Below are 24,435 nucleotides of genomic sequence, written 5' to 3' on the forward strand. Positions count from 1 at the left end.
TTTCTGTGGCTGCAGTCTTACCAGGATCAGGCTTCCACATCTGTTGTATCCACTGGGTCCTTGTTGCTTCCTCAACACCCTCCTGCCACTCCCTTCCCACGAGTCTCTAACAGACACCAGCACCTCAGACAGACACAATGATTCAACTTTATTCAAGGGAGCCAGAGACAATGGAATGGTTCGCGACCCCTGTGATTGGTAGCCCACTCTGTCCTTTGCTATTTGGACGTCTCCTTGATGGCAGTGGGGATGGAATGACCAGGATGCTGGATATGTCTGGGTACTTTTTGGGGGGTGTTTGTGTGTGTGTTTCTGCTTTGGTGTGAGTTCTTGATTGTGGTTTGGCTGTGCGATTGGGGTTTCACCTCTCCCTGTTGGATGGGTACTTGTACATGGGCAAAACAGAAACAGGAGCTGCTGGCAACATTCTTTCATGGCAAAACAAAGGGCCATTGGAAGTCTGGCAGGAGCCTCTATGTGGTGAAAGGGGTGCTCTGATGCCGCAAGGGCCCCTCCTGGGCTGGGGTTTCTGCAACCTCCTCACTTGAGTTGGCATCCTGTTGGCATCTGCCTGTAAAAGAGGAACAGTGTTAGCACCTTCAGGTCATACTTCTCCTGGACAGGAAAGGGTGTGGCCCATGGGTGCCAGGAGAGGGAGACACCATGTCCATTGCAGCTTGGTGCTACCGTGGAAGGCACAGTGGAGGTATGGGATAGGGGACTGGAAGCCTTGCTTTCCTGTTCACATGCAGCTGCCCCTTGGAATCCTGGCAGAGGACCAACTGTTAGAGAGGTCAGTCATAAAGCGTGAACTTTGCCTTCCCTTTGGTGTATTCCCATCAGGTGCTTGTGAAGCACTGTGAGACACCTTGTCTGTGTTGTGTCTGCCACAGGTGTGTGTGTGTGTGTGTGTGCACGTGCATGCTCTAAGGCCACAAGACAGGGAGCTGTCACGCACTTTTCTGTGTGCCCTACCTTTGGAATTCAACCTCCTGAAATTATTTATCAAGCGGTGGGGGCCATGATTGGGGCCTGAGGAGGGGTGCAGCCAAAGCAAGGGATTGTGCTGATTGGGTGCATACTTAGTATTGTGAACTTCTTGGGGTTCTGTGGGCATAATTGCAGCTGAGTGGAGTGGAGTGAATTTGAAGTTTCCATGGCTGTTAATGGGTTACAAAGACATTTTTTCTGGTGCAACTTTGTATTTGCTTGTGGGAGATGTTCCACACTAAGAATATTTTGGAAGCTACCAAACAGCTGCCGTACCTCTTGGAACACCCACACCCACATCTATGCTGGTGCTGGGGTTGTGCAGTTTTCTGCCATTGTGTTGTTATGGAACTCCTGTGCCAGTGGGACTCAACAGCACAGTGCTGCTAGTGCCCTGTACCGCCATAAGCTGCCTGTCCTCTTCCAGTGGTCCCAAATGGACACCACTTTATGGTTGGGCTCCAGGGAGTCTGTTTCAACTTATGGAAGTTATTTCCCAAGACCTCAGACATGGCGCTGGTGGTCCTTCTCCCTGCCTAACACAGACTCAAAGTTGAGAGTGGCTTCCCTCTTTCTCTCTCTGTGGCAAAGCCTCGACATCTGTTGCAGTCCTGTCCTGTCCTGGGTTTTTCCATTGTTTATGAATGGAATGCCCCTCTTCACACACCCCAGGTGGCTCACCCCTCTCCCTCCCCAAGTGTACTTCCGTTCCATGGAGCCGGGTCAGGCAGAGGGCAGTGCAGGTGGTTTGCTTCTCATGCACCCACTCCTTCAGTGTGATCTGGAGACCAAGTCCTATGAGGAAAGGCTGAAGCAGCTGGGGATGTTTAGCCTGGAGAGGAGGTGGCTGAGAGGTGATATGATCACCATCTTCAAGTACTTGAAGGACTGCCATATAGAGGATGGTGTGGCCCCAGAAGGTTGGACCAGAACCAATGGGTTGAAATTAAATCAAAAGGGTTTCCGGCTCAACATTAGGAAGAACTTCCTGACAGAGCTGTTCCTAAGTGGAACAAGCTTCCTCGGGAGGTGGTGGGCTCTCCGTCCTTGGAGGTTTTTAAACAGAGGCTAGATGGCCATCTGACAACAATGAAGATCCTGTGAATTTAGGGGAAGGCGATTGTGAGTTTCCTGCATTGTGCAGGGGATTGATCTAGATGATCCTAGAGGTCCCTTCCAACTCTATGATTCTATGATGCTATCTCTAACCTCCAGCCTTACCTCCCTTTCCAGAGGGCCCAGCTGCTTGAAAGACAAGGTGGAGGGGAGCACCTCTGATGGGCATGAGGATGCCCCTGTTGGGGCTGGAGTGCGATTGCCCACAGCAGGGCTTGGGTTTGTGGGGCCATCTGGTGGTTGAAGAAGTCTGGAGCTGACTTGAAGTCCCAGACTCCGTTAAGATGGCTTAGGGATCAGTCAGGTCCCTATTCCACTTTGGGCCCCCCTTAGGTTTGCTCTGTCAATTACCCACTTTATAAAAGAGAGCCATTTTAAGCTGGACAATTAAGATCACCAAATCCTTATGAGAAAGCAATCACATCAATGGCTTACAACATGGTATTGGTCGCCTTGGTGGATGACCTTGGTGGATGACCTCCAGCGGCATCTGGATCGAGGCGGCGTGGCGGTGCTGATGTTGTTAGATCTGTCGGCTGCGTTCGACACGGTCGACCGTCGGCTACTGATCCGCCGGCTCGCCGATGCAGGGATTAGGGGGTCGGCCTTACAGTGGCTTTCCTCCTTCCTTGACGGACAGGGACAAAGGGTGGCAATTGGGGGAGAGCTGTCCCGGAGGCACTCACTAGTGTGTGGGGTGCCACAAGGTGCAGTTCTCTCTCCGATGTTATTTAACATCTACATGCGCCCCCTTGCCCAGATTGCTCGGAGGTTTGGGCTTGGGTGCCACCAATATGCAGATGACACCCAGCTCTATCTACTAATGGACGGCCGGCCTGACTGCGTCCCGGAAAACCCGGACCTAGCATTGCAGGCCGTGGCAGGTTGGCTCAGGCTGAGTGGGTTGAAGTTGGATCCAACGAAGACAGAGCCACAGTGCTTGGGCAGCAGTGCCCCGGGAAGGGAAATCCCCCTTCTGGTTTTTGATGGTGTGCCGCTGAAAGCGGCCCATAGGGACAAGAGCTTGGGGGTTCTTCTGGAGCCTTCATTATCAATGGAGGCACAGATAGCGGCCACTGCCAAGTCCGCGTTCTTTCATCTTCGATGGGCAAGCAGTTGGCCCCCTTCCTTAGGCGCCGGGACTTAGCAACAGTGATCCATGCAACGGTCACCTCGAGACTGGACTACTGTAATGCCCTCTACATGGGGCTGCTCTTGTGCCAAACCCGGCGGCTGCAGCTAGTGCAGAACGCGGCGGCTAGGCTGTTGTTGGGGCTCCCAAGGTGGGAGCACATACGGCCGGAGCTGCGCAGACTGCACTGGCTGCCAGTGGTGTACCGAGTTCATTACAAAGTGCTGGTTATTACCTTTAAAGCTCTATATGGCCGAGGACCTGCCTACTCGAGGGACCCGTCTCTCCCCATACGAACCCCAGAGAGCGCTGAGGTCAGCTGGAAAGAACCAGCTGAATATCCCTGGGCCAAGGGAGGCCAGATTGAAGACTACTCGGGATCAGGCCTTCTCTATTGCAGCTCCACTACTGTGGAACCAACTCCCGGAGGAGATGCAGGCCCTGCGGTGTTTAGACCAATTCCACAGGGCCTGCAAGACCTACCTCTTTAAAATAGCCTTCACTTAATGCCGAGCCAAGATAGATTCGCTGGAAATGTTTTAGCCACTGAATTTTATAGAGGATCTGAGTCATAGCACCATAATGTTAATTTTAATACAAGTTGATTTAATGATGGTTTTATATAATTGTAATTATCGTGTATTATGGTTTTACTGTACATTGTATTTATATGTTGTGAGCCACCCTGAGCCTGCCTCGGTGGGGAGGGAGGGATACAAATAAAAAGTATTAAAAATAAAAGTATTATTATTACCTTCATACTACCTATATGGCTAAGTTAATGCCTGAATTTGGCCTCAGGTTGACAAAAAAGACTGTCTTGGTTTCCATCCATGAATGAAATACAAACAGCTAGGAAGCATTGTGAGTATTTTTATTTAGGATAGCATTTGTGGATGGGGCTGAGCCCTTTGAGGAAGCATTTGCACTTTAATGTTTCATTGTTTTAAAACGTGCATCAACTATACCAAGCCATATGGGATAGGGCAGATTAAAACCTTAGCGTGAATTCAGATTTTTCAAAATGATCCTTTCAAGTGTCCTTGCTTAGTATTAATAAGTAAGAGCCCCGTGGCGCAGAGTGTTAAAGCTGCAGTACTGCAGTCCTAAGCTCTGCTCACGACCTGAGTTCAATTCCCGGTGGTAGCTGGGTTTACAGGTAGCCGGCTCGAAGTTGACTCAGCCTTCCATCCGAGGTCGGTAAAATGAGTACCCAGCTTGCTGAGGGGAAAGTGTAGATGACCGGGGAAGGCAATGGCAAACCACACCATAAAAAGTTTGCTGTGAAAAAGTTGTGAAAGCAATGTCACCCCAGAGTCGGAAACAACTGGTGCTTGCACAGGGGACCTTTCCTTTTTCCTACCTCTTAAAAGGTAACAATTGTCTTATGACAGAGAGATCATTAGTGAGCTAGACTGGGAAAATTTACCTGTAGAAATAAAAACTGTAGTGCCACTTCTATTCAGCTCAGTTGGGACTATTATAGGAAAACCTCCTAGTGCGTAGAAGTAACTTAAATGCCTTAAAATCGTATTGCTAGATTTTTTTTAACAATATATTCTGTTGCTTTCAGTATATAGCAAAGAATAACACAATGCTCCGCCAGCAAGCAAAATTGAAGACAGAATCAGCTGCATCTCCTTCCAGTGAAAAGCAGCTCTTGGGCCTGGAAAGGACAGTTCTCCATGATGTTTCACCTCTTCTTCCTCCATCATCTGAGAAACCAGTGATAAATGAAGGTCTCCAGTTGACTGCAATCACTGGTGGTTTAGAAACTGTAGTAGAAACATCTTCAAAGAAAGAGAAACAGTGGAAAGAGATGAAAATAAACATGGATGAATTACCAAGCATTTTGGCTTGTCTATCCAAAATCAAACTTACAGGTATTATTATTGTTTTTTATCTTCTATATAGCATGTTTCACTCTTTGATACGTCTGTTGTATTTATGATCTCATGATTTTTCTTCTGGTCTTATTTGTGCAGTCCAATCCTGTGCACGCTTACTCAGAAATAAGGACCACTTAGTTCAATGGTGCTGACTGTAACGTAAATATCAATGGGATCACAACCTTCGAACAATTACTAACTCCAGCAATTTCAGGCTTGAATATTCTGTTAGAAAAATCATCATTGTGTTGTATTTTGTTAAAAAAAATCAATAAATTTGTTTTTTTTTTAACAAAATACAACACAATGATGATTTTTCTAACAGAATATTCAAGCCTGAAATTGCTGGAGTTAGTAATAAATTTATAAATAATAAATTTATTTATTTACAGTATTTATAGTCTGCCTTTTTCACAGGGACTGAAGGCAGGTTGCTCATTGTACGGCACTGCAGTCAGCGTAACGGGACATTCAGGCATTAGGATTTCAGAAGTGTGGAACCACCAGAAAGAACTGAAGCAGAGCGTAATTATTCACATGACACAATAAGCAATACAGAAAGAACATAACAAGATCCTATTTACAATTACGCATATGCAACACTGTAGACTAGGGGTGTGCAATAATCCCTCCCCCCCCCACCGGTATTTTTCAGGTTTGGGAATATTGAACCTGGAAAATATCAGTATTTCCCAATATTCCTGAATCCCAATACTGGTATAGTACTCAGATTCAGGAAATATCCAGGAAACCTGAATTTTTCCAGCTCCGTTGTACCCTATTGCAGTGGTGTCGAATTCATTTGTTACGAGGGCCGGATCTGACATAAATGAGACCTTGTTGGGCCAGGCCACGTGTGTACCTATTTAAGATTAGGTAGCAGAGATATAAACGTTTTAAAGGACACAGACAAACATGACTAAAGATTTTTTTAAAAACATTTTTAAAAAAATAAAACATGCATAAAACATTAGCACTTGTTGGTCTTAAAGGCGCTTTCTTTGTATTTCTCCCATGGGATCCAGGGAACTGGGCAAAGGAAGCTCTGGCTTTCTCTTCCTCCCCAGGGGACCAGGAGGGGGAGGAGGCTCAACCAATGGAGAAAATTGAGGTTTTGCTCTGTCGCTCCTGTGTGATTGAGCAAGCCTTGCAGAGCAAGTTGAGATGCAGAAGGAAGCAAGAGAGAGGGAGAAGGAAGCAGACAAGAACCAGTTGCTCGGAAAGCTGATAGGAATCCTCCGGGGGCCAGATTCAGCCCCTGGGCTGCATGTTTGACACCCCTGCCCTATTGGGTCCTTTGGTATAGGGTATAACGGAGACTCAATATGTAGCTCTGGGGGAGTTGTTTTTTTTTTTTAGATAGTCTGCAAATTTGCAGCATAGCTGCTGGTGCCCTCCTCAACATCTTCCCACCCCAAGTTTTAAAAAGATTGCAACAGGGAATCTAATACTATGCCCCCCCCCCCTCCAAGAAGGTGCCCTGTCCTCCATTACTTTCATTGGAGGGGGGGAAGCCATTTAGATACCTAGGTAGACCTTCTCATAGCCATGCCCAAATAAAAGCCAAATATTATCAGCTTTTATTCAGGCTCAGCTATATCGGTAGCTGAAAAGAAATTACCATATTTTTCGGTCCATAAGGCGCTCCGGACCATAGGACGCATCTTCCTCCTGGGGGGCGATCCGCTGCCTCTGCCTCCGATTCGGCGCTTCCCCCACGCCTGCCTGCCTGACTCCATCTTCTTCAGGCAAGCGCTGGGATCGCTCCACATGGCCCCACCGCAAACCCAGCGCTTCGCAAGCGCCGGCTGCGGAGGGGGCAGTGTGCTTCCTCCTTGTCTGTCTGCCTGGCTCCACCTCTGATGCTTAAAGCAAGCGCTGGGATCACTCCCTCCGCCCTCCGATCCCAGCGCTTGCTTTAAACATCACAGCTGAAGCCAGGCACACAGGCAAGGAGGAATCACCCGCCCCCTCCGCAAACCCAGCGTGCTTCCTCCTTGTCTGTCTGCCTGGCTCCACCTCTGATGTTTAAAGCAAGCGCTGGGATCGCTCCCTCCGCCCTCCAATCTGAATTGTTATGTTTATGTTTGGCACTGAATTGTTATGTTTATGTTTCAGCCTTGGTTGTAAGTACTGCCTCAGCTGGATTTGTCATGGCACCAGTCCCGTTTGACCTAACGTGCTTCCTGCTTGCCTCCCTTGGAACTGGTCTCTCATCATGTGCTGCTAATTCCATCAATCAGGTGGGTGCTTCAGCTTGCTTTCACATCTCAGTGCCATGAATAGATGCTGAGCTCATCTAGTGTTGGGAAGTATCTTGAAAAGTCTACTACCATCTCTCCATTTTACCATTTTTCCGTTGGCTGCTGATAGGTTCAGTTCAGAGTGCTAGAGCTTATCTTTGAAGACGTTCATCCTTGGAGCCCACGCTACTGTGGGATCACCTCTTTTTATATGAACGTATGTGTTAATTTAGGTCATTACAATGGCCTCTTCTTATTCTTTCCTGGACTGGAGACTAGAAGTTATAGAAGTTGACCTTTGGGTCAGGGTCTGTACTTTTGTGGACCAAAAATGAATATCTAGCGTACTATGTTTGTACTAATAAGTTAATACAGGGTTCAGATGTAATCATTAACAGTGCTGTTGATTACATAAAGAGCATTGCTTTTGGTGCTGATTTGGTTTCCCAGGCAGTTCTCAAATCTGCTGTGATCTTGTGTTTGAATAAAGTTTTTCCTATTATGGTTTTCACTATGCGGTGTGAACATAATGTGCCCCATCCATGTAAATGAGCAGGCTTTGCAAAAAGGTCTAAAAAGTCATACATGAGAAGCCACTGCTTCTTTTGGAAACATGGTATAAAATCACATATGAACAAGCTTGCTTATTGGCTACCTGTTTATTTGCATACATCATTCAAGATGCTGGTTCTTATTGTTAAAACTCATACCTAGAAGACCATGAATGCTTCCAAACAGTATCATTCTTCAGACTTCGGCTGTCAGACTAGGACTGTTTTTCTGTTGTGGTGCCAGTATTGTGGAATGGCCTTCTGTGGATGTGAGGGGGGCTTCCACTTCAGTTGCCTTCAGCACCACTGCAGGACTGCACTGTTTAAAAGGGCTTTGAATGATACATTGTGTCCTTTGAGGTCATTCAATTAAGTTATTAGAACAAATGGGATTTGAGGTGCTACATCTTGTTTGTCTTACAGTGCAGTTCTGAACAACCCTTTTAAGTCACTGAAATCAATGATCCTACTTATTTATTTTTAAATTCAGTGTTTAAACTGCCCTTCCCCATGGTTGTGGCTCAGGGCAGTGTACAGCATTCAGAAATACAAATGCAAACAGATTTAAAAGTTAAAACAATAAACAAACACACTAACTATTCCAGATGGCATCTAAAATGAGATTTATCCTTACCCCAAGGGTAGTGAAGGAAGGAGGGCCAAGCTAAATGAAGACCATTGCTGTCCTCTACCATAGGCCTGGAGGAATGTCTCTGCATTTCAGGCCCTGAAGAACTAGACTAGGTCCCACAGGGCATGGATTTCATTTGGCAGAGAGTTCCACCAGATTAGAGCCAGGGCCAAAAAGCCCTGTCTCTGGTTGAGGACAGCTGAATATTTCTTGGGCCAGGGATCTCCAGTAGATTTTTTTCTGCTGAGTGCAGTGTTCTTTGGGGGCTATGCCAGAAGAGGCAGTCCTGAAGGTATGCCCCAGACCATTGGCCCCATACCATTTATTTATTTATTTATTATTAATTTCATTTATATCCCGCCCTCCCCCACCTTGGCAGGCTCAGGGCGGCTCACAACATTCCATAAAACATACAGTAATAAATAAAACCTTAAATTTACAATATAGAACAATAAGACATTAAAACATTAACTTAAAACCAATCCAATAAATACAGTTATGGTGTGGTATAGATCTTTAAACCGCATTGGTGGACCTTTGATTACCGTTTTTCTTAGCAGTCCGAATGTGCTAATTTAAAAAGGGTGGTCTGGCAGGCCCTGCGGAACTGTTCAAGGTTCCGCAGGGCCCGCACCTCCTCGGGGAGTCGGTTCCATAGGGTAGGGGCCGCGATCGAAAAGGCCCGTGCTCTGGTACTCTGATATTTAATTTCCTTCGGCCCAGGGATAGTCATTAGGTTTTTCCCCGTTGACCTCAGTGCTCTCTGGGGTTCATATGGGGAAAGACGGTCCCTCAGGTAGGCAGGTCCTCGGCCCTTGAAGGTTAATACCAGATCCAATAAAGATGTTACTCTGCCTAGAATTGCATTATTGTTTACCACCAGTAACTATATTAAATAAACTTTGGTGGTTGGTAGTCTGCACAGCATTAATGGATTTCAGTGGATTTAGAGTGGTGTAACTGTAGGATTGTATGGTAAGAATTACTAATGGGTATTACCCAAGAAAATGGTGGTTTGTGAGAAACTACTACGAACCATGGTTTTTGAAGCCCCATGAACTTTTCAGTTTGCCCAACTGGTTTGTGGTTTGTTAGGTTTGTGACTGAGTATCCAAAAGATGTTTCTTTTCCATTCCAATATCCAGGGGTCCTCTTCCTGCCCCCCCCTTTGCAGCCGCCATGAGCAAACAGTCCCCCTTTTTGCCTTCTGCCCCCTGGATCAGCACCCTCTGGATCAGACCACATTATTTCACTGCTCACACTTCCTGGCCATCCTGTACCACCTCCGTGGGTTGGCCCACCAGCATGACCCCTGCAACCACCATCAAATCCACTGTAACTCCTTTTCCTTGTCCACAGCTTCCTTCCCTTGCGTCAAATACCACATTTCCGGGGCACTGGGGTCTGGAGTGAGTATCCAGAAATTTGCTTGTCACCCTTTTCCATCTCCAGGGGTCTGCTTCCTGATCCCACCACCATCTAGTCCCCACTTTCACCTTCTCCCCCCTGCTAAAGCACCTTCATGACAACTATAGCTAAAGCCTTCTCTGTAGAGACCCCACACTGGTGGAATGAGTTGCCAGAAGAAGTTAGGGCCCTGTGGGAGCTCATACAGTTCCGCAGGGCTTGTAAGACGGCACTCTTCCAACAAGCATTTGTAAACTAGACCATCAGCCACTACAGCTCTTAGGTAACATATGGACCACCTCTTGCAATCTATTTTACAGCAATTGCAGAGAAGACCATCTAAAACCTCAAACTCCACCACAGAATCACCAGGAATTTCCCACCAACCGTGAACTGGCAGCCCTAGTTAGGACTGTCCCCAGTGAGTTCTCTTACTGCTTTTCTCCTCTGCCTCCCTCCCCCTCTCTCTTCAGAGGCCTACAGAGGATCGATGCTTTTTTGCACTTTTGAAGTGCTCTTGCATAATATTTTTTCTCTCACCAAATGGAGGCAGAACACTCAGAGGCTTTTCTGACTGACAAGGAGTCAGTGGCGTCTGCAGCTGTGATTGCTGCATACCTTTTAGGCAGGGCCGACATGCCTTTGTGGCTTGTTCGTGCCTTCTGTCTCGACTGAGCCCAGCAGTCAGCAACACTGGCGGCCGAATGACAGGCCAAGAAGTGCCATCTACTTTCAGGTGGGGCCAACATGCCTTTGTGGCTTGTTTGTGCTTTCCATCTCAACAGAGCCCAGCAGTCAGCGGCAGCAGAATGACAGGCCAAGAAGTGCTGCCTGCTGGTAGAGCGTGCCAGTCCCTCAGGGCTGTCAGTAGCTGGTGACGGCCATTTTGGAGACTTGGAGTCTGCATCTACTCCATTCCCTCCACAGCAACTGGCCCTGGCAATGGCTGACAGTGACAGAGGTGCCTGTTCAGCATACCAGACGAAGCAGGGTCCTCACAGAGCCGCCTTCCTCAGTGGTAAAGTACCCAATTTTGGGAGTTCCTTTATTCCACATTGGGGTGATGTGAACCTTCTGCAGAAACATGCAAGAGGGGATGGCTTCTTTCTGCCCTAAGATGGCACATTTCACAGGGCTCTGATCAACCACCTCAGACTTCTCAGTCCCTCCTGACCTTAGCCACCAAGGCACCCAGGTAGGCTGTTACCCATACAAAGAGATGGAGAAGCCCTGGAGCAGAACCTCGGTTCTCTGGCTCTGTGCCTGATGACTGGGAGGAGGTGGAACCCCTATCAAAGAGGAGGAGGAGGAAGAAACCCAGGTGGCATTCTTAACAAAAGCGTTTCATGCATAGGAACTTAAGGCTTGTAGAAAGGTTATGGCCACGAGTACTAATGAGTTTTCCCTTTCACACTGCGGCTGAATATTTGAATGTCACCTCAGGGTGGAATGGGGCAAACCTGACTCAAATGGGCAGTTTCCACATTGGTTTAAATGCTTTATGCTCTGTCTAATTATGCTGATGAGTTATTACAGGTCTCCCCAGTTGACGGCCTTGGCAGCATTGCAGTCTACTGGTCTGCTTTCTGAGGATGGCGAGAGCTTCCACTACAGCCTCCATCACATCCAGAGCAACAATCATCTGGATCCACAAGGTTATCCAGGTCTTGTCAGAGAACAACCACTGCCTCCTTGAAGGCACTAGCAGGAGGCTGAAGGCTGCCTTCTTTCTTGCTGATGCCACCTTAGACAGCTTAATGTTCATTTCTAAGGCCATGACTTCCACTGCTGTGGCTAAGAGATTGAGTGCTTGGCCTGGAGGCATGGTTCCCAAATCTATGGTATCTGCCTGTGATAGCCTCTGTGAAGATGCAAGATCCAGGCTGCTGTAATCCTGGTAATCCAGGACAATTTCTCATCCCTATTGTTTCTGGACAAACTCATGTGTCTGCTGATCTCCTGCTTAGACAAAGTCTGGTGGGCCAGGCCTCATTCCAGACCACTGCAGCATTCCCTTTGTTCCTACCAGTTGTGCATCATGGGAAAGAAGATTTTTCATCTCTGGATTCCTGTATCCATCAGATCCAGTCTTCTCTGGCAGGTGAAGGTCAGCAGTCTTTGACAGGGCAAGGTATTCTACACCCAGGTCTATAGGAAGTTCTTCACAGCTGCAAGCCCTCAAATTGGGGAGCTATCCTGAACAAGGTTCTGCTACAGGGTCAATGGACTCTCGAAGAACAGAGTCTTCCCATCAGTTTCTAGAACTCAGGGTCATCCAGCTGGCTCTGAATTACTTCAGGCTGGATCCGGCCCATCAGCCTGTCTTTGTCCGGATGGACAACATCACTACCAAGGCATATCTGTACTAGCAAGGGGCTCTCAGTCATCTCAGCTCCACAGAGTGGATTTGAGGATCTCGGCCTGGGAAGAGAGGAATCTCCCATCAGAGTGGAGTACATCAGGGGGGTGGACAGCACGTGGCTGGATTGGTGGAGGGGAATGGTCCTTCCATCCCAAGATCTTCAACCTCATTCACCAACACCTAGGATGTCCTTTCCTAAACCAGTTTGTGTCAAGCACGAATCATCAGCTTCCTCGCTTCTTTCATGGGGTATTACTGCATGAAGGTGGAGGCGATCGATGTTCTCACGTCTTCCTGCCCCAGAACTCCTCTTTGCTTCCCCCTGCTTCTACTCATTCCTAAGACCATTTGCAGGATTCGAGAACAGGTCATACTGGTGACCTGTCATAGGGCTCGCCATCCTTGGGTCTTGGTGATTACAGAGTTCTGTCCTCGTCTGTCTATTCCAGTCTCTCCAGACATGCTTAGTTAGAGTCTGATCTGGTGCCCCCAGCAAGACTGCCTTCATTTTCCCACTGGAGTTTGAGTGCAAAACACACTTCCTGTTACTCTTCTGGAGTAACAGACACTATCCAAGAGCCAGTAACATTCACAACACTGTCTGAACAGCTTTTGTAAGATAGAATCATAGAGTTGGAAGGGGCCTCTAGGATAATCTAGTCCAACCCCCTGCACAATGCAGGAAACTCACAAACACTTCCCCCTAAATTCACAGGATCTTAGAATCATAGAAACTCACAAACACTTCCCCCTAAATTCACAGGATCTTAGAATCATAGAATCATAGAGTTGGAAGGGACCTCTAGGGTCATCTAGTTCAACCCCCTGCACAATGCAGGATCCTCTCAAACACCTTCCCCTAAATTCACAGGATCTTCATTGCTGTCAGATGGCCATCTAGCCTCTGTTTAAAAATCTCCAAGGAAGGAGAGCCCACCACCTCCCGAGAAAGCCTGTTCCACTGAGGAATCGCTCTAATGGTCAGGAAGTTCTTCCTAATGTTGAGCCGGAAACTCTTTTGATTTAATTTCAACCCATTGGCTCTTGTCCTACCTTCCGGGGCCACAGAAAACAATTCCATACCATCCTCTATATGACAGCCCTTAAAGTACTTGAAGATGATGATCATATCACCTCTCAGCCACTTCCTCTCCAGGCTAAACATCCCCACGTCCTTCAACCTTTCCTCATAGGACTTGGTCTCCAGACCCCTCACCATCTTCGTCGCCCTCCTCTGGACCCGTTCCAGCTTGTCTATATCCTTAAATTGTGGTGCGCAAAACTGAACACAATACTCCAGATGAGGTCTTACCAGAGCAGAGTAAAGCGATACCATCACATCATGTGATCTGGACACTATATTTCCGTTGATACAGCCCAAAATTGCATTTGCCTTTTTAGCCACCGCATCACAATGTTGACTCATCTTCAACGTATGATCTATTAAGACCCCTAGATCCTTTTCGCACATACTACTGCTAAGACAAGTCTTCCCATTCTATAACCATGCATTGGATTTTTCCTACCTAAATGCAGAACTTTACATTTATCCCTGTTAAAATTTATTTTATTGGTTTTAGCCCAGTTTTCCAGCCTGTCAAGGTCATCCTGTATCCTGTTTCTGTCTTCTTCTGTGTTTGCAACCAATTTAGTATCATCTGCAAATTTAATAAACATTCCCTCTATTCCTTCATCCAAATCATTGATAAAGATGTTGAACAAAACAGGCCCCAGGACAGATCCCTGAGGCACTCCACTTGTCACTCCTCTCCAAGAGAATGAGGAACCATTCACAAGCACTCTTTGGGTGCGATCTGTAAACCAGTTACGGATCCACCTAATGGTAACAGGATCCAAACCACATTTTACCAACTTGTCAAACCTTATGTGAAACCTTATCAAAAGCCTTACTGAAATCAAGATAAATGATGTCTACAGCATTCCCCTGATCCAGCAAGGTAGTCACTTTCTCAAAAAAAAAAAAAAGAGATCAGGTTAGTTTGACATGACTTGTTCTTGAGAAAACAATGCTGACTCTTAGTAATCGCATCCATTTTTTCTAAATGTTCCAGGACCGACTGTTTGATGATTTGTTCTAAAACTTTTCCAGGTATAGACGTCAAGCTGACAGGTCGGTAGTTACCTGGATCCTCTTTTTTCCCCTTCTTGAAGATGGGGACAACATTCGCCGGCCTCCAATCTTCTGGCACCTCTCCTGTTCTCCAAGAATTCTCAAAAATAATAGCCAGAGGCTCAGAAATTACATCTGCAAGCTCTTTTAGAACCCTTGGATGCAATTCATCTGGCCCTGAGGACTTAGTTTCATTTAAAGAAACGAGGTGTTTATGTACTACCCCTATGCTGATCCTAGGTTGGAACTTCATACCCTCCTTATATGTTCTGTTTTTGCCATGTTGAGCACCTTTCCCCTCAGAAGAGAAGACTGAGGAAAAGTAGGAATTGAGCAGTTCCGCCCTCTCTTCATTACCTGTTACAATTTCACTTTCTTGCCCTCGCAATGGGCCTACCATGTCCTTGCTCTTTTTCGTACTCTGAACATAAGAAAAAAAAACCCTTTTCTTGTTTTTAACATCTTAGGCCAGTCTAAGCTCATACTGAGCTTTAGCTTTTGCCGCCGATATGCACTCTCGTGAATCGGAAACGGGCTACTGACAGGTCCGCATTTGCCTCGACGCAGGGCGTCGTCTCAGTCACACATCAAGCACACATCAAGCACACCAGACAGATATGTTACTTAGAAGGAAGTGTTCTGTTTTTAACGGCTAGGGAGGAACCACCCCTTCCTTCCTCACTTTTTTTTTGTTTCTCTGTTTTCAGATACACGGCTTTGTATCGCCGTGGGGGCTAGGCACCCCACCAAGGGCACAATAAGCACGGCCCTTACCTAAAATCCCTAAATCCCTAACCGAGAAGCAGACACCATGTGGAAGGCCGCCCCCCCTGAGAAGGGCCTAATGCCAAGCAATCTCAAATGGAGGGGTCTGACCGACAATGATGGCAATCAAGACAAACAAAAAAAGAACAACACAGGGGCGTCCCCCAGATTATAAGGCACGGATGGTTAACCAAACAGGCAAAACATTTTAGACATATTGGACACACAATTTCCCCGAAGCATTAAACACAAAACTTTCCCCAAAATGGAAGAAGAGGCGGCCTCACCCTGGCGGGTGACTCAGCCGTTTTATTTTTCTTCTGTACTCAGTACCCTACCTATAGGAGGCAGAAGGGTCGATTGCGTCCCTTCCCCTCTTCGAATGCAGCCCGTAGCCGAGTGCAGCGGCTGCATGCGGAACCGACTAAGGCCCGCCGGCAGAAGGGGCTAATACCTTCCCTTCTCCGTCGATCAGACACTGCTGGAAGGCCGCAGGCGGAAGGCGACTATGTCCCTTCCCGCTCTGTGGGTCCTGCGAGTGCTGCTGAAGCGGGGTGTTCCTGCCCGCCCCTCGCCGGAGGTGGGCTGTCAGGCGACCCGGTATGGTCACCTACCCGACCATCTCGGAGAGGTTCGTTACTGCAGTCAGACTGTTACAAAAAGGAAAGGCACGTTGAGCACAAGGTCCGAAAAAAAGTTGCCACGCCCTTGTGTGCAAGGTTCTATAACGTTGAGGGCGGCTGGGGCTGCACACGCACTCAACGAAACAAAGCTGGTTCCTGTTGGCTCTTTCCGCTGGGTCGATTAGGCGTGGTCGAAGGCAGCCGGCGACGGGGGAGACTGAGGACGGTCAGCCCAAAAGAGGGTCGGTGGCCACTACCGTTGCACCAGTCCCACCAGCCAGCAGCCGCAGTCGGCCAGGCTAATAGAAAGGGGCTAAAGGCCCCAAACCGGCCCAATGCACCAAATTATGTTACGGGGAAGCCCTATTTATACATTACCAATTTCTGCCGGATCAATAACGGAGGCCGCGGAAACGAGGAATCAGGAAAACAGCTTCTTTATTTAACGTGCATAAGCGCTCTATACACGGGCTCCAGACCCGAGGGTCTGAGCAAATGCCTGCAGCCACCTGCCCTCTTTTATAGGGCGTCTCTACCTCAACTCCTGGGAGGACGCCTACGTCATACTTTAACCACAATCTGGGTTGTTTTCCAGCTCTCTGGGCCCCTCTTGGAGCCCCTCTTGGAGCCCCTCTTGTGCCAGTTTACCAGCTCCCTGCGCCCTCTGTTAGGGCTCCTATTTGTCCCCTGTTTCCCCACACGGAACTATTACACACCACATTCCTATTGCTACACTGCTTTTTGCTAGCGCCTAATGAAGTTCCCTTTTACGCTTCCTACTGGCGCTTCTGTGCTTTCCACTCTGAAAGGGCAATGACCTTTTGTAGTTCCCTTTTTCTCAGCCAGCTAACACTCCCTTGCTTAAACTGCTCCAAAAGATTATTTTCTAAAAGCACTTTCATACATCTCTAGCATTGCTAAGCCATATATATATATCGATAAATATTTGTATCGATTTTGGCCTGATGCCACATTCCCCTCTTTCAAACGGAGTTTGATTACTTATCATGACATCCACAAACCATCACACATACTAAAATCAACCTATTAAAACCAAACATCAAACCCATACTCAGGAACGCATCTGGAATACATTTGATAACCATTTGCAATCATGGATCTCTCAACTCGATCAGCTGGCTGTTGCTTGAGGAATTTCTTCTCCCTGAGCGTAGAATAGTCAACTCCTGTGTGACTGCAGCTAGGGGAGTCGTCTCTGATGCCTGTGGAATCCTGCCATTCCGGTAGGCCAGGATCCAGAGGGCGTTGCCTGTGGAACCTCACTGCTACCGGTGAGTTAGGTCCAGAGGTCGGGGCTTCAAACAATCAGGTCTGGGGCCAATCTCCACCTGAAAACCCTATCTAGGAAAACTTTGGTTAAAACTGCATAGCAAAACAAGGTCAGGTTCAATACAAGCCTATCCTATCATCATATAGCATATGACACTTCTTTCTGGGGGCTGGGTTTCCTCATCTTAACAATTTCCCAAAGGGCCTTTCATGAATAAAATCACAAAGAACTAAATCTTCTCTCTTACTTAAGCATCACAATATATGGGCAAGGCACTAAGCAATGTGTCAAGCTAAAACTAGCTCGGAGCACATTTAACTTCCTAACTCTTCCCAGGGACCAACCTACCTTTTCCCTTCTTCTGCGGCGAGCTCTTGCTAGCAAAGGAAAGGCATTTTTTTTTTTAAGCGCAAAAAGCAAATAAATCAAAACTACTTCAAAAGGGGTCCCCTCTTCGTGACTTCACATCAGGGTTTTAACAAGTAGGATTCTCCTCCAAGCTTTCTTCTTCCTGGAAAAGCTTCCTGAGGTTCAAAAGGGCAGAAGCCGCTGCTTCTTCCTGGAGAGGCTCTTGTGGACTCACATCTATTTCGGGGGCCAGGCCGGCTGCTTCGTCTATGCCTTCTCCGTCTCCGTGCTCATCTCTCTCTGGTATCGCCTCCATTGCAGCACCGGCGTCGGAGACCTGGTTCCAAGCTGTGTGGTTTCGCTTGTAGGGGGCTAGATACCATCCTGTGGCCACTTTCATGACTCTAGGTTCACGCATCGCATGCCAGTGGTGGTCAAGCACTCCCCTTCGGCCTCTTCCTCTGTCGCGAAATTGGGAAGGGGCGTCTGGGCACGAATGGATCCAGTGCCCCCTTCCGCGGCAAAAGGCGCACTCGTCGCGTGCCAATGATGGTCGCATAGCCCTGGGCCTACCCGGAGGTCGGGGCATCTTTTCCTCCTGATCGTCTGGGGGTCTTCTGCTTCCACCACGACCCTTTGAGGTCTTCTTCCCCGTTTCAAGGTCTTCCTGGGCATCCTTAAACTCTAGGGCCTCATTCAGCTCCTTAAACATAAGAAACCGTTCACGACCCTTGATTTCGAGGTTATAGGTACCCTCGTGAGTGCCGAAGGTCTTCGCAATGGTCTTCTTCCTGTGGTTCTTCCCGGCTGGAGCCGCTGTCTTTCTGGCTCGTCCCTTACGATCGATTTTAGGGGACCTACTTTCTTCCAGCTCCTGGCTCCCGTCAAGGCAGATGTCAATCCGGGCCTCCTGCGGTGGAGGGGACGATGCCATTTTCTCTCACTCTTCCAGCAATGGCGTTTAGCAACTGCACAAGAGAAGAAGCTTATTTAAACAAATCTTTATTTTCCTGGGCAAGCAAGACCCCAATTCAGAAAAACCCCTTTTCTTGTTTTTAACATCTTAGGCCAGTCTAAGCTCATACTGAGCTTTAGCTTTCCTAACTTTTTCTCTACAAGCACTGGTGATTTGTTTATATTCATCCTTGGTTATAAGGCCCTCCTTCCAATTCCTTAAGGAGTCTTTTTATTTCTAAGTCTTTAGAGAGCTGTTTATGGAGCCACTTCGGCTTCTTTAGGCTTTTTCCATTTTTTTTCTCATAGGAATCGTCTGTGATTGTGCTTTCAGTATTTCGCTTTTAAGAAACTCCCACCCCTCTTGAACCCCCTTCCTCCTAAGTATTTCTGACCATGCGATTTTACCCAGTATAGTTCTAAGTTTATCAAAGTTAGGCTTTCTGAAGTTCAACTTATAAGTCTATGTATAGCTTTTCCCTTCCCTAAGACTGTAAATTCCAAAATCACATGGTCACTACTACCCAGGCTGCCCACTATTTCCACTTCTTCAATCAATTTTTCCTTTTTGGTGAGAATCAAATCCAAGATAGCACATCCCCTTGTTTCCTTCTTCACTTTCTGGAAAAGGAAGTTGTCAGCAAGACAAGTCAGGAATCTATTTGACTTTTCATTTTTAGCAGATTTGGACTTCCAACAGATGTCCGGGTAATTGAAATCTTCCATGATCACTGTATCCCTTCTCTTGGAGAACTTTGCAATCTGCTGTAGAAGTATCTCATGCAAGTCCTCTGCCTGACTTCGTGGTCTATAGCAGACCCCCACAATAATATCACTGTTGTTTCTTACTCCTTTTATTTTTACCCAGAGGCTCTCAACTGAGCTACCATGCTCTGATTCACATATTTCCTCACAAGTATATACCTCGTTCACATATACTGCTATGCCTCTGCCCTTTGTCATTTGCCTGTCCCTTTTAAATAAGTTGTACCCCTGAATCCTAATATTCCAGTTGTGAGTGTCATCCCACCAAGTTTCTGTAAGACCTATTATGTCATAGTCTCCTTCCTTTATTAGGTCTTCCAGTTTCTCCTGGTTTTTTTTCCTATACTCTGTGCATTAGTGTAGAGACATCGAAATCCACGTTTTATGCATCCTGAGGTTTCCGTACAAGCCTGCAAGTTAACATTATCTAGCATATGCGCCACTCTCTGCAAATCTTTAATGTTCTTATCCCCAATTTCTGGCATCATACGAGGCTTTGAATTATTGTCTCGCTCCCCCATACAATTTAGTTTAAAGCCCTCCTTATTAGCTTATCAAGGCTGTTACCAAACACCCTTTTCCTTACCGCCGTAAGGTGCAAACCATCTCTTGATAGAAGACCACCATCTCGAAAGCGTAAACCATGGTCCAGAAATCCGAATCTTTCCTGACGATACCATCGACGTAGCCAGTCATTTATTTGAAGTATTCTTCTTTCTTGTCCTAATCCACGGCCTTCAACAGGAAGCACTGACGAGAACACAACCTGTACGCCCAGCTCCTTAACCTTCTGACCCAGAGGCACATAGTCTTTTCTAATACGTTCAGGGCTATGATGGGCAGAATCATTTGTTCCCACGTGGATCAGCAAGAAAGGATAGTAATCCGTGGGCTTGATAAGTCTTTCAATTCTTTCTGTCACATGCTGGATGCATGCTCCTGGCAGACAGCAGACCTCTTAATAATAATAATATTTTATTTATATCCAGCCCTCCCCGCCGCAGCAGGCTCTCGGGATGACAAGTCCGGTCAGCACACTTTGGGCTCCACCCCTCTGAGCAAGGAGTCTCCAATCACCACCACCTTCCTCTTCCTATATTGGAGAGCAGAAGCTCCAGGCTTCTTATCCACAGGATCCTGAGAAACTTTGTTCAAGCTTCGTGGAGGCTGGGGAAATAGCCCTTGTTCCAATGGTTCAAAATCAGTTACTGTGGGGAGATCCTGGAACCTATTGCTGAGCAGCAGGGACTCAGAACATCTCCTGTTTTTCTTTCTGCTTTGGGTTACATTTTTCCAGGAACCCTCCTCCTATGTTGGGTTCTCTTCTAATTGCTGAGATACTATTTCCTCTCCCTCCTCTGGTCCTTTCAAGAGTGCTTCATGCGTTTTGTCAAGAAAATCCTCTCCTTCCTTTATACACTGCAGTGTGGACAATCGTGCCTCCACTCCCTGTATCTTCTCCTTCAGCAGGGCCACTAACTTACACTTGCTGCAAGTGTAATTTGTGCTACTCTCAGGTAGAAATACAAATGTCCCACAGTCTTTACATGTCACTGCCTCTGCTCCTTCACCAGCCATACTGCTGCAATCCATTTCAAATTTTTTTTTAATCTTCACTTATCTTTAAATTCCACTACCAGCTACCACTTGAAACTACTTGTGGGTAGCTACCCATCTATCTACAGAACCTTTAAGCAAGATCCCCAGGCTAAGAGCCACAGGCCAAGAGCTCTTCTGGCAAGAATGAGCCTTGCAGATTAAAGGCTCAAGCCCCCACCCACCTCTGACTCAACAGTCAGAGCAACAGCAGAGGGTGGGGCCAGCAATTACCCCAGGCAAACAAGCTCTCCTCACTCAGCAACAGCTACACAAAAGACACACAAAAGCAATCAGAAATCCCTCTCCAGAAGGCACCAAGCACACACACAGTTACCTCCCACAGCAACCCTAGGTAATGCTCCCCAGCAGTTTTAGAAAAGCAAATCAAATCTCACTCACCTTATCAGTAGCTCTGTTCTAGATACAAGCACCTTCTCCTACTGCAGCTGAGACAATTCATTGCTGTCAGATGGCCATCTAGCCTCTGTTTAAAAACCTCCAAGGAAGAAGAGCCCACCACGTCCCGAGGAAGCCTGCTAAACTGAGGAATCATTCTAATGGTCAGGAAGTTCTTCCTAATGTTGAGCTGGAAACTCTTTTGATTTAATTTTAACCCATTGACTCTGGTCCTACCTTCTGGTGCCACAGAAAACAATTCTACACCATGCTCTATATGACAGCCCTTCAAGTACTTGAAGATGATGATCTTATCATATCTCAGCCACGTCCTCTCCAGGTTAAACATCCCCAGGTCCTTTAACCTTTCCTCATAGGACTTGGTCTCCAGACCCCTCACCATCTTTATCGTCCTCCTCTGGACCTGTTCCAGCTTGTCTATATCTTCTGTGGTGCCCAAAACTGAACACAATACTCTAGGTGAGGTCTTAACAGAGCAGAGTAAAGCGGTACCATCACATCACGTGATCTGGACACTATACTTCTGTTGATACAGCCCAAAATTGCATTTGCCTTTTTAGCCACTGCATCACACTGTTGACTCATGTTCAAACAAAACCAAACCAGATTGAACTGTTGGCACCCTTCACTGTTTTTCTGTTAGTTTTTCTCCAGGATGGTCTGACATTAGGTCTAAAGTCCCACTCTCCACAGTCAGATTGGTGCCCTTACCACAGCGTTTCCTGTTTATGGAGGATACAAGCTGCCCAAACATCATGTCCTGTGTTTTCCTTTTAAAATCTATGCTCTAGGCACCTCCTCCAGTATATTGCTATCCTATTTGGAGGTTACAGTATCATCTGCCCTTACAAAGTCTCCCTTTGAGCCTTTCAGGGAAGTTGGTCTGTTGTGGGTACTCATGATGACTCTCTTTTTAATTGTTGTAACCTCAGCTCACAGGGTCTCGGAGATTAGTGCCTTATCTGTAAAATCAAAGCTTTCACCCTTCACACAGATAAGGTAGTGCTCAGGGCTGAGCCAACAATTTTTTTTTTTGCCTAAAGTTTCTTTGAATTTTCACAGATCACAAGAGATCTATCTTCCCACATTTTGCCTACAGTCCAAGCATCCCAAGGAATTTGTGTGGCATACCCTGGATGTCCACAGAGGTCTTAATATCTACATTTCAAGACAGACTCCATCAGGAAAACAGACAGCTGCTTCAGCAACATATCACCCTCCAGGTCTAGAGGTTGAATTTCCAAGACTTCCATTAGCTTAGTTCTCAAGGCTTGTGATATGCAGCCTACAAGGCTTCGAGCCTGGAGACACCTACCAGAATTATGGCACATTCCTTGTGTAGTTCATCCACCAACGCAGCCCTACTTAATGAATAGTTTGCAGAAGAAGCTTGTAAAGCTACTGCATGTTTTTCCATTTCCACTTTTGTTTGTCATTACAAGCTGAATTATTTGGAAGAAGAGTTTTGCAGCACACCGCGATAGCAGCCGATGGTGATGAGTCACCCATCTAAGGGACGCTGCTCTGGGAGGTCCCACAGAGATGGCCTCCACCTCAGAGGGAGAATGAGCATTGGTACTTACCATGAAGGATGCTTCTCCTCTGAGGTCAGGAGGCCATCTCAGCCCTCCCATCATCATCGACATTTCTGTTTCTGTGTGCTGTTCTCTTTTTGCCTTTCTACCCTGTATTTCACTGGGTATTGTTATGTGGCCATTAATGCTCTTGTTTAGTACCTTTTCTTTAACAGAACTAGAGTATTACTTGAATTATGGTTACTGCTTTCGGAGTCCCAGAACTGAAGGGCGGGTCATTCCGAAGGCACCAACAGGAAGTAGAAAAAAGTATTTCCTGCCTCCCTGAAGGATCGATGGGAATAACCCACAGAGATGGCCTCCTGACTTCAGAGGAGAAGGACCCTTCACAGTAAGTACCAGTGGTAATTTTGCTAGCGTTGTCACTAAAAATTCTTCCTGGGAGGTGTTTGGTGCATTTGTAGGAAGAGTGAGAGGATGACCCTCCGAAGTTCCTTTGAGAAAAAGGTGTCTACCCTTCTTATCCAATAATTTATCATTTAACTGAAAACTACGTGTTCCTGTCAACAAGACGGCTACGCCCCTTGCTTTAGATGAGCTAGGGGCAAAAAACTGTTGGGAATGCCAAAATAGAGTAGCTAATTTTTTATGTCTACTTTTTAAAGATGTGTTTCCTGCATCATCACAATGTCTGGCTTCGATTTCTTCAAATAAGAGGAAATTCTTTGCAATTTAATTTTATCATTTAAACCATTTACATTAATCGATCTAATCGTACATCTGTCCATCTATTCTACTCTGATTTAAAGACTGATATAAAAACAACAGAGACCCACTAAGACTCTTAAAACACTTCAATCCTCTTATCGCCTTTATAGAGTAAACCTCCCCCCCCCCCCCCCCGCACAAACACAGTGGTCACCTCAGTGGAGAGAAAAAAACAAAAATAAAAAATAAAACAAATATGAAATAAAAAAGAAGCAAACCAGAAAAAGAATGAAATACTACCTCTTCGTCGTCGTCCTCCCCCTAGTTTAACCCATAACAAATTTAATAACATTCAACTATACTTTAGTAACCCAACCATGTGATTATTATTAATCAAGTCTTATAATTTTTATCAATATCTCTTGTACTCCCATCCTCCTTTTACTGGTGATGTAGTATGCCAATGCTATCTTTTCCCCCTATTTCCTGTCATCTCAGTTTCCTTATCCTTTTTGATTGCCTGTATCAGTCTTACTCCTGAAGCTTCATCATATGCTAAGTGGTGCCTTGATGGATTACTATCACCCTTCCTGATGCAGGCCATTTATACTTTTGACCCATAGTCTGTAATACATCTGTTGCCTCCTTATCATCATCAAAGTTTAATACGGTCAAAGACCAATCAATTAAATATAAATAACTTAATAAAATACAATCAGATAAAAGTACTATAATGAAAATAAGACATAAGCAGCGTAATGAGCCCAGAGATGTTAGCCAGCAGCTTTTGTTCCGTTCTATTAAATAATGCAGTAAAAACCTCATCTTTTGATTGGGTTCCTGGCAAAAGATGAGATGGCTGGACAGCATTACTGATGTAACAAATACAAATTTGAGCAGACTTTGGAGGATGGTGGAAGACAGGAGGGCCTGGCGTGACTTTGTCCATGGGGTCACAAAGAGTTGGACTTGACTGTG

General features: G+C 46.4%; 1 protein-coding gene across 4 annotated transcripts in view; it reads left to right on the forward strand.

The window, feature by feature from the left end:
• Positions 1 to 24,435, forward strand: part of LOC132581593 (protoheme IX farnesyltransferase, mitochondrial) — a 232,807-nt gene that overhangs the window by 15,939 nt on the left and 192,433 nt on the right. For all 4 annotated transcript variants that reach the window (XM_060252913.1, XM_060252915.1, XM_060252914.1 and 1 more), the window contains exons 3-4: positions 4,812 to 5,121; positions 7,246 to 7,370. In XM_060252913.1, the coding sequence (XP_060108896.1) occupies positions 4,812 to 5,121; positions 7,246 to 7,370 (435 nt within the window). The remainder of the gene's footprint in view (positions 1 to 4,811; positions 5,122 to 7,245; positions 7,371 to 24,435) is intronic.

This window comes from Heteronotia binoei, chromosome 13, assembly GCF_032191835.1.
Source record: "Heteronotia binoei isolate CCM8104 ecotype False Entrance Well chromosome 13, APGP_CSIRO_Hbin_v1, whole genome shotgun sequence".
NCBI classification, from domain to species: domain Eukaryota; kingdom Metazoa; phylum Chordata; class Lepidosauria; order Squamata; family Gekkonidae; genus Heteronotia; species Heteronotia binoei.